Below are 11,153 nucleotides of genomic sequence, written 5' to 3'. Positions count from 1 at the left end.
GGGCAACTACCGCAGCAGCAGGCTGCGCAGTCTCTATTCTCTCTCTCCCTCTGCCCCCGCCCCCACCGCCCAGCAGCAGTGTTTTAGAAAGAATTTATCTTTCTGCGACAATTAGAATGCAGATGTCAACCCTGTGATTTCCAAAGGCTAGAGCGTACGTTTTACAAAACAGATAATGTCTGCCATTGACATGTATGCATTAGTATTGCCTTGTAGCCCTTGCATCAGTCTAGAATTTTCTTTTCACGTATCCGTCCGTTCTGGAAGTTGTGGTCTATGTTCACTTGAGCACCAATTGTTTTAATTCCCCTGAAAATACTGCAGTGCCAAATGACCCAATAGTATGTTCGACACTTTTAGTCAGTCTTTGCGCTTTAGTCAATAGCATGTCGTATTATGGGAGTTTTTTTTCAGTAGACATATGTCCTTAAAAATAATGTGCATCCGATAATTTACTCCCTGTGTGCCTAAAATAATTTTTTTAAGCTGCGGTTTCAGGTTCTTTTTTTTTACATTTACCCTACAACCCAGGTCAAATGTCCGTCTAACCAACAGAAGGATATACTGTAAAGACTGACCCGAAAAGACTGTGTAATGTTCAGGGAGACCTGTACTGTTGGAATTGCGACGCTTCCTAGCCTTCAGCTATACCTGGAATTGCTCTGTTCGAGTCCTCTGTCTGTTTCGGAGGAAATCGGCCATTTTATAGTCAGGCGCCTTCACCATCACAGTGTCCAAGAAAGAGGACGGCAGTCTTGTTTTGGCACAAGCAAAAGCGTACGTAGTTGAGCGTTGTGTTTTGCATATTTATATAGCGCGAACTCGACCCGAAGGTATTGGAGCGCTTTACATGAGCACCGTATTTACATTACACATTATGGCAGGGGGAGATTACGTGATTTGCCCAGAATCACTGGATGTGGACGCGATCTCGAGGCTCGAACCCTGGTTTCCTGCACCAAAGTCGGCAGTTTAAGCCGACGGACCACATCATCTCCCACCCTCTCCCTAAGTTGTCACTGCTAGTTTGTAAATGTCCGTGAAGGGACGAGGTACTTAACTTCCACAAGTGCCTGGATCAGACATGGATGCCGGAATAGAACCAACGTAAGCACGCACTGCTATAAAATAGAGAAGTGCGTAGAGGCTGTGGAGAGGTTTGAAAATCCAGCGGGAGCGAGTTAGAGATATGACGACTTTGCGGCCTTTCGACAAATTACCTGCGCTGAAGGAGGCAGTGCTGCTGGTGAGGGTGCCGGGCTTGAAGGTTGACAGGGGGGTGGGGGTATTCAGTGTTAAGGAGAACTGGCTCCTCTGTCATCGGGGAGGGCTAGATTCGCGACCCTGTCTCTTCAGTCTTCTTAGTCATTTCTGTGAATTATGGGGGGCAATTTAATATTATTGCTTCGTTCCCGTCGTAGTAATTGCGTTAAAGGTGGATCTCACCACATGATATGCAGAGTCGCCACATTTTTGGGAGAATAATACCAGACTCTGGTTATATAATCCCATGCCTTAAAGGTAAATTAAATGGCAATGTAACCTGCATTTGGGAATGCACGCAGACACCTGTAAGCCTCAGCAAAGTGAAACGGGGTTAATATAAAAAATCTGCAACTGCTCTGTGCAGCCTGATAATGTTAATCCAGTCAAGTAGTGCACCCACCCATGTATCCTGTCCTGTCAAAGACAACAGTAAGCTCTTCCTATTCCAGCTGTTTGGATAAACCATCGAGAGGCTTCAGCTACAGGATCATCACTCATCCGCCTCTACTGCCAGTCGTCCAACGAAACTGTTCTAGAAGAAAATGAGCATCGAGACTTTTAATCTAGATGTTTATTTTCATAAATGGAAATGGTTTAGTAGAGTGGATAGTGATGACCGACACTTGACTTTCGAAACTGTTTCTGCGTTATGTAGCATAGTAATAGGCACATTGACACCTAGCCTGCCACTTGCCTGTGGCCTCTAGTTCCTGCTTGTTCCAGACAGATTTAGTGACATCGCAGCTGCCTGGGTTTTCCCACTCCAAGTTTCTCCCTCCAGCAGAAGTCCCACCCACCCCAGGACCTACTTACTGTAGGCCGCAGTGCGACTGCGTGCATCGGGCGAACCACTAGCGCGCTGAAAGCATGCCAAAGGCAAGCTCTATTGCACCCTTCCACGCCTGAACTGTGTCCAGCACCACGACACCTGGCCCTCCGGCCCCCAAAGTTAAACCATCTCCAAGCTCTACACCCTCGGCCCCAGTTGCTGCTACAAACACAGCCACTGTGCTGATCTACGCTCTACTGTAGGACCTTTCACCTGCACCCACTGCCACTACACACACATCAGCCCACTGACTGCCCCACCCAGAACACAGCACAGACACCCTTGAACAAAAACACCAACTCGCATGCACCTTCCTCAATGCATGCTCACTATGCAAACATTCCACTGAATTATGGGACCTCATTGCCACCCTCGCACCCTACATCGTCTTCCTCACTGAGACCTGGATCAACCCCACATCCACCCCAGACATTGCCACAGTGATCCCCGATGTTTATAAAATCATTCACCAGGATCGCATCAACAAGGCGGGAGGATGAATAGCCATCATCCACAAAAAGACCATGCAGTGTACCACTACCCCATGGAACATCTCGAATTCAAGCTCCACACAGACAACATGACAATCATCAGAGGCACCCTCCAAGGACTACATCTTCCTCAGTAACCTAAATTTCCAGATCGATCCCGATGACAAAAACACAGCACACCTCCTCAACAGTATGAGCAGCCTCGGATTGACCCAGATCGTCCACGACCCTACACACACTGCAGAACACACGCTGGACCCAATTTTCACCTCCAGTAACTGCGTCAAATACAGCCATGTCACAGGACTCACATGAACCAATCATTCCATCGTCCACTTCTGCATCTCCAGCCACCCTCAAGATGACCAACGCCCCCTCACCAGATGTGGAACAAAATCTCAGAGACCAGCTAGGTGAACACCTTCATCACCTACCTCCAACCATGCTATCGCCACCAACCCTTTTTTTTTCTTTTCGTTTTTCACAGAGTTTTATATAGCGCGAACTTGACCCGAATCGGGTATCAGAGTGCTTTACATAGCACCAGCTGCATTACATGAGGACACATTCATTTTTGTTAGGGACGGGGAGATTAAGTGATTTGTCCAGAATCACAGGATGTTCAGCGTCATTGTCGAGACTCGAACCAATTCCCCAGATTCGAGGTCGACCGCCCTAGCCGTTTGGCCAACTTCTCTCCCCTAACCTTGAACAGTGAGTGAAAAACTTCAACGCCTGAATCACCAACTGCGCTGACCGCATCATCCACATTGAGCAACGTCAAGACAAAATCCACCAAAAAGGCCAGCTCGTACACCCAAGAACTCAGAACAGTGAAATAAGACCGCAAACAGTTGGAGAGGAGATGGCACACCAGCAAGGACACCTCAGAGAGGGCAGCCTTCAAGACCTTCCTCAACTTCTACCACCCCCTGCTGAGGGCAACAAAGAAGACATCCCTTGCCGCACGCATCAAACCAGCGCCAACAACACCAAGGAACTTTTCAGCATCATTAAGGAACTTCTCCAACCCGGCTGCCAGCGAAAACAACATCACACCCTCACATAGGCTGTGAGACAACCTCGGCTACTTCTTCCACGACAAGATCGCAACCGTATACAGAAACCTTGAACCCAACCCGCACCTATGGACTTCCTTGACAGATAACGAAACCACCATAACGGACACAAACCAAACACTTACCACCTGGAACTTCCTCTCTATCCAGGACACCACTTCCACCATGAAATCCATCCACTCAGGAGCTACAAAAGACTCATGCCCACACCACATCTTCAACCTCGGCAACCAAAGGATCAGCCAGGAACACACCACCCTACTCAACACTTCTATAGCCACCGTAACATTTCACAATGCCTAGAAACGCGCTGAAGTCAGACCACTACTCAAAAAACACTCCGCCGACCCCCAACTAACTCAAAAGCTAGTGGCCAATCTCCCTGCTCCCATTCCCAGCGAAGGTACTGGAAAAGATCATCAACAATCAACTCATCACACACCTGGAGCAGAACCAGCTGCTCAACACCTTCCAATCCGGCTTCCACATCAATTGCAGCACAAAACCGCCTTGATCACACCACTAACGACATCCGAGCCCTCCTCGACCGAGGAGAAACAGCAGCTTTGATCCTCCTTGACCTCTCAGCAGCCTTCGACATGGTTCACACCACACGCTTATAGACTTCACCACATCGGCATCCAAGGGGACGCGCTCCGATGGATCACATCCTTCCTGTACTGGGGTGAATGTATGACATTGTTCCGCATTCTGTCCATCAACTGTTGCTTTTGCATTTGTCACCCCGAGTGGGACGGGTATGCTCAGACGTGAGTCCCGTGCTCTCCATGCCACTGGAATCAAGCTATCGTGGCTGAAGAGGGGTGAAACCCCGAAACCGGTCCTAGGATGCTTGTTTCCAGTCCAGGGAGGACTTGCCTTGGCAGTTCGGTCTGGACTGTTCCCATGAGGCACAGGGTCAAGACTGATTTGCATATGGCTGGGTTCAAACTGGAAGGGCATGGTGGGCAAAAAAATGATGGATTTAGGCCCAGATCTCTGTACTGGGGTGAATGTATGTCATTGTTCTGCATTCTGTCCATCAACTTGTTTTTTCACCTCCTTCCTCACCAGAAGAACCCAGAGGCTCCACCTCCCACCTTTCACCTCTGAACCCAAGGGATCACATGTAGTATCCCTCAGGGCACATCTCTCAGCCCCACGCTCTTCAACGCATATGACACAGCTGGCTAACATCATCAGATCCCACGGTCTCAACATAATGTCCTATACGGACGATACCTAACTCATCCTCTCACTCACTGACGACCCGACCACCAGAAACAACTTACACAGATGCATGACAAACGTTTCAACTGGATGAAGAACAACTAGCTGCAGCTGAACACAAACACAATGGAAGTACTGATCTTTGGCAACAGCAGCAGCACATGGAAGGACTCCTGGTGGCCATGAGACCTAGGGCCCGCACGCACTCCTTCCAATCACACTAAAAACCTCAGAATCGTCATTGACAATAAGCTTATCATGAAATTACAGATCAACACTGTCTCCTCCGCTTGCTTCCTTACTGTTCGCATGCTACATAGGATCTTCAGGTGGCTACCCCTATGCACAAGACTCATTGTGACACACGCCCTCATCACCAGCTGACTGGACTACGGCAACGCCCTTTGACTCCTTTCTCTCGCTCCGCTTTCTGTCCCCTTCATCCTCTCCTTTCTGCTCCGTTTTCACCCTTCAGCTTCTTTAGCGTTTTCACCCTTTCACTCTTTAAAGCATTTTTCTTCTGCTTTCTGCTCCGTTTTCACTCTTTTACTCTTTATATCGATTTCTATTTTTTTTTTCACCCTTTTCCCTTTTCGTTGCTTGCTTCCTCCATTTTTCCCGCCGCTGCTGCCCCCGCGGCCTCTCCCTTCTTCCCCAGCCCGAGCCAGTTCCCCTCCCCGCCTCCCAGCTGTCCAGCCCTCCACGACACCTACTTAATGGCGGCCGTGGCGAAGGCGTGCCAAAGGCAAGCCCGTCTACACGCGACCAGCGACCGGAACCCTGGATTTCCGCACCACCAACACTACAACCCAGCAGCACTCCACGCACTCAACCCCGGCCGCAACAACTGCAAACTAGCATCACCAGCCGACACCCACGGACCCTTCAGCTGTCACCGCTGCCGGCACACCTGCAGAACCGCCAGAAACACAGACCCAGCACAACACGCCCGCAAGAACACAACCAAACTGAAGACCCTGCAAGGCATCCTCCTCAACGTCTGATCACTCCACAAACACGCCACCGAAATCTGGGACCTCCTCGACAGCACCACCCCAGACGTAGCATTCTTCATCGAAACCTGGACCAACACCACCTCGGGACCGGACATCGCCATCGCCATTCTCCAAGGATACAAGATCTCCCGGAATGACTGCACCACCCGCCCAGGAGGAGGAATCGCCATAGTCCACAAATCCACCCTCCGGCTGAGCACACTCCCCCGACGAGCTCACAGACCTGATGGAACACCTACACTTCAAGATACAGGCCAGCCCTACCACCACATTCCAAGGAACTCTCATCTACTGACCCCCCCCCCCTCCCTGGACCTTTCACCAACTCCATCACGGGCATCATGTCCCCGCAACCTTCGCATCCACCAACTACACCCTGCTGGGAGAACTCAACTTCCACCTCGACAACCAACCAGACCCCAACACCACACCCCTCCTGGACAACCTCCACAACATTGGACTCAGCCAGATCGCGACTGAACCTACGCACTCAGCAGGACACACCCTCGACCCCCTCTTCACAACAGGAAATTCCATCACTTTCAGCCACACCACCGAACTCCCGTGGACATACCATCGATGCATCCACTTTACCTTCAGAACACTCACCATCCACAGACACCAGCACCTGCTCCCACGAAGAAACAGGACCAAAATCACAGAAGACCAGCTCACCTCCTTACTCGGCAACTCCACCCCAACCACCGCGGAAGACGAGGACCCCAACACCGCAGCCCGAACTCTGCACAGATGGATCTCCGACAGTGCCAACACCATAGCCCTCCTCAAGAAGAACACCACACATGCCTAGAAAGCCAGATGGTTTACCACTGAACTTCGAGAGTCCAGACGCACATGCTGCCGCCTCGAAGACCTGGAGGAGCTCCAAATCCACAGAAGCCCACAAGTTCAGAGCCGCCACCAACGCCCACCATCAACTCATCAGAAATACGAGAAAAACAGCGATCGAAGACAGAATCTCCACACACGCGCACAACAGCAAAGCACTCTTCAGCATCATCAAGGAGTTCGCCCAACCCATCAGCTATTCTATTGACATTCCTCCCTCACAGGACCTCTGCAACAAACTCAGCACCCTCTTCCACCACAAAATCTAGAACATCTATGACAACTTCGACGACAACCAACACATTGAACCCTCACCAACCACCCGACACCAATGATTGACAGCTGGACAGCCCTCACCATCGAAGACACACTGAAGACGATGAAGTCAATCCACTCCGGGGCCCCCACGGACCCCTGCCCCCACCACATCTTCAACCGAGCTGCTGACACCATCGCACCCATGCTTCGCCACACCATCAACCGCTCCCTGGCGAACGCCTCCTTCCCCAACGACTTGAAACACTCCAAGATCAACCCCCTCCTGAAGAAGCCCTCGGCGGACCCCACCGACCTAAAAAACTACCGACCCATCTCCCTGCTCCCGTTCCCAGAGAAAGTCATCGAGAAAGCCATCAATAGCCAACTCGCCACCTTCATCGAAGAGCACAACATCCTCGACTCTTCCCAATATGGCTTCAGAATAATCACAGCACAGAAACCGCCCTCCTCGCCGCAACAGACGACATGCGCTCCCTCCTTGACAGAGGAGAAACACTAGCCCTCATCCTCCTCGACCTCTCAGCGACCTTCAAAACAGTCTCCCACCGCACCCTAACACGCAGACTCCACGACGCAGGGATCCGGGACAAGGCCCTAGACTGGATCCACTCTTTCCTCTCCGGCAGAACGCAGCGGGTCAGACTCCCTCTTCTCCTCTCTGACCTTATACCAACCACCTGCGGAGTTCCCCAGGGATCCTCCCTCAGCCCCACGCTCTTCTACGTCTACATGGCTCCGCTTGACACCATCATCATAACCCACGGACTCAACATTGTTTCATACGCAGATGACACCCAACTCATCCTCTCCCTATCCAACGAACCCAACGCAGCAAATCACAACTTTCAAAAAGGCATGGAAGCCGTCGCCAAATGGATGAAAAGCAGCTGCCTACAACTCAACCCTGACAAAACAGAAGTACTCATCATGGGCCCACACCTCGACTCCTGGAACGACACCTGTTGGCCACCCGCCCTTGGAAGCCCACCCACCCCTGGAAGCCCACCCACCCCCACGGACCACGCACGCAACCTTGGAATCAACTTGGACTCCGAGCTCAAAATGGACTGCCAGATCAACTCCGTCGCATCCTCCTGCTTCCACACCCTCCGCCTCCTACGTAAGACCTTCAAATGGATCCCCCTTGAGCACACAAAGACCGTCACTCATGCCCTCCTCACCAGCAGACTACTACGGCAACCCACTCTATGCCGGAATAAACAAAAACCTCACCCACAAGCTACAAAACATCCAGTACGCGCCGCAAGACTGGTCCTCAACTTTCCAAGACACTGCCATATCTCCCAGCACCTGCGCACACTCCACTGGCTCCCCATCGAGGTTAGAATCACCTTCAAGATTTTCACCAGCACATACAAAGCCCTCTACAACACCGGACCAGCATACCTGAACAGCCGACTCAAATTCCATGCACCCCAAAGGACCCTATGATCAGCCCAGCTTTCCCACTCCGTGGTCTCCCACGCCAGAAAGACCAGATCGGGAGGCCGCTCCACCTCAGACAGACAACACTCCCCATCTTCACGAGAAACCTCAAAACGTGGCTCTTCGACAGACCCCCTCCTTGATGGACTGGAACCTGCAGCTCCCCTCCCCCTCCCATCCTCCCCAGCTTCTTGAGTCCCTTACGGGTGAGTAGTCGCGCTTAACAAACACGATTGATTGATTGATACTGAATGCCGCAGCCAGACTCCTCCTCGACCTTTCCTGATGAACCCACGTCACACCCCACCTCAGGCAACTCCACTGGCTCCTCTGACAGAAGAGATGCCAATTCAAGCTGCTAACCCACGCACACAAGACTCTACACAACCAAGGACCCGCCAACATTAATCACTGCCTAAATTTCAACCGTCCAAGACTATGCTCCGCCTCACTTTCACTTGTCCATACTCCGCGCATCTACTGAAGCAGAAGTGGAGGCAGCTCCTTCTCTTACATCACAGCAAAGACCTGGATCAGCCTCCCCACGCACCTCTGGACAATCACCTCCCTTTAGGAATTCCGAATCGCCCTGAAGACATGGCTGTTCGAATAAGCCCCCGGGACCTGCAAGCTCCTAGATACTCTATCGAGTGATTGGCCACGCTTAATAAATCTTGATTGATTCAATATTGTTGAGTTGCTCAGCTGCCGCTTTGAACCTGAGGACTTGAGTTTGAGTCCCTACTTGGTGTTTTAATGGTATTGTGCTATCTTTGATAAATATCCCCTTCCCTGAAAAGTAAATTATGTGAAACGCATTTGTAATTTGTTGAACTAACTTCCTTAGCTGTATCTCTCCCAATGTCCATATACTGTCCAGTGGTCCATTGTTTATCAATACATGCTGCAGGCAGTGCTGGCTAAGTGCGATCACTCCCTCCTACCCAATGTACGTTCTACATCAGTAATCGCTTTGCTCCAAAATTGCTTAATCCCAGGGTATTCCCATACCTAATGTAAGAAACCAGCTCTCTCAAGGCACTTCTAGGGCATTGTATGTGGTCCGTCTGCTGCAAGACATTTAGTGTGTGGGGAGGGTCAGATAGATGATATGTATGTAATTAAATTGCTTATATTTAAAGCGAGTATTACACAAGATCTTGAACATGTTCCATAGCCAGCCTCCATTCCTTGTCCTGAAACCTTCTACCCAAGGCAGCCTCCCACCACTCAAGTCTAGTTGGTGAATCATTTGTGACCATTTCCAGTGCTGATTCTATAGCCACAATACCAACTTCTACCTATCCCAAAGGTTAGAAGGACCTGCAGCAACTCGCGTATCCGGAGCTCCGTCTGACCTATCGACCATAAACTCCGCATGGTCACATCCACAGCCCCATATATGAGGAACTGGGAGCCAGGGAGACGTTCTCCATCAATGAATCCAGGGTATGCAAAGTGCCCTCCACGTAGCAGGCCCTCGCAGTCTCTATGCCCACCTCAAGCCATGAAGTAACCCACCCTGCTTGTAGGAAGTCCCACCAGTGGAATCGCCAGGGCACGGAGCACCGGATGTTGCAATCTAACACCAGGGCTTTCCAACACCTCATCGCGAAATTTAATAGCCGTGATGGCGGATTGCCTTGCGTGATCTTTCCCAGGAAACAGGTGACAACGGTAACCCCGCGTTGGGGCTCAGCAAACCCCCCTAAGATCCTGCATATCTCCTCCTGCCAACCATCTAGCAAGCCACTGCAACTGCACCTAAATAAAGTATAATTCCATATCAGGAGCACCAAGGCCACCCTTTGTGGTAGGTCTGTGTAGAGTGGCGAAGAACACACTATTTCGCCCCACCGTCCCACACTAATTCCCAGCATACAGCATCAACAGTCTTAAACCAGGGGGGAGTTTTAGAGAATGCCAACATTTATTACTGCCTACAAGTGCTCTCAGTTCAGCCCCCAAATTTGCTTCCCATTTGTCCTCACTATAAAATATACACCCCCCCCCCCCCAAAAAATATTTCAGCTGAGCGGGTGCCCATTGGATGCGTTGATCCGAAATAGCATTAGCCATGTTAGCCCAACCAGGAAACACTGGGAAGGCATATGTGTTCTCCCAGTTGGTTTTAAGGCCTAGGCTTAACACAACTCCTCCAGCACGGACATGCGCCATGGTATACCCAAGTCTGGGTCTCGTAGGTAAATTAGTATATCATCCCGATATAGGGACACAATATGCACTTCTCGAAACGGTATCCCTCAGGGAATTCCCTCAATCCTCATACTTTCAAAAGGTTCTAGAGAGGGGGCAACCCTGGCACATTTCCCTATATACACCAAAGGATTCAGAGATGCCACCACCCACCTTCACTAGAGCCCGCGCATCTGCATAAAGCAGGGCAACCCACTGACTCCATCGAGGTCCTAAGTTCATTCTCCACATCCCTCGTGCAGGTAGGACGAGCATAGCGTGTCAAAGACCATACACAAATCAAGTGAGGGGGGCCAGAGCACCACGGACGTATTCTTCCGGTATCTCATCCAAAAGACGAAACTTTTTGCAGATGTTGGAGGTGGTGTTGTGCTGTGGAATGAAACCATTCTTATCATAATTGATAAGTGCAGCAAGGTTTACATGCAGCTACCCTGCCAATATTTTGCTT

General features: G+C 50.6%; 1 protein-coding gene across 12 annotated transcripts in view; it reads left to right on the top strand.

Moving 5' to 3' along the window:
• Positions 1–11,153, top strand: part of CENPM (centromere protein M) — a 461,530-nt gene that overhangs the window by 162,126 nt on the left and 288,251 nt on the right. The window contains exon 1 of one of the 12 annotated variants that reach the window (XM_085601084.1): positions 853–1,246. The exons of 7 other annotated variants lie outside the window; for them this stretch is intronic. In XM_085601084.1, coding sequence (XP_085457210.1) covers positions 1,190–1,246 — 57 coding nt within the window. In that variant the 5' untranslated portion in view covers positions 853–1,189. Of the gene's footprint in view, positions 1–852; positions 1,247–11,153 lie in introns of those variants that run through there. 4 more of the 12 variants (XM_085601080.1, XM_085601093.1, XM_085601092.1 and 1 more) reach the window with 4 other exon arrangements.

Source organism: Triturus cristatus, chromosome 4_2 (genome assembly GCF_964204655.1).
Source record: "Triturus cristatus chromosome 4_2, aTriCri1.1, whole genome shotgun sequence".
Lineage (NCBI taxonomy): Eukaryota > Metazoa > Chordata > Amphibia > Caudata > Salamandridae > Triturus > Triturus cristatus.
This window is presented reverse-complemented; position numbering and strand designations above follow the sequence as displayed.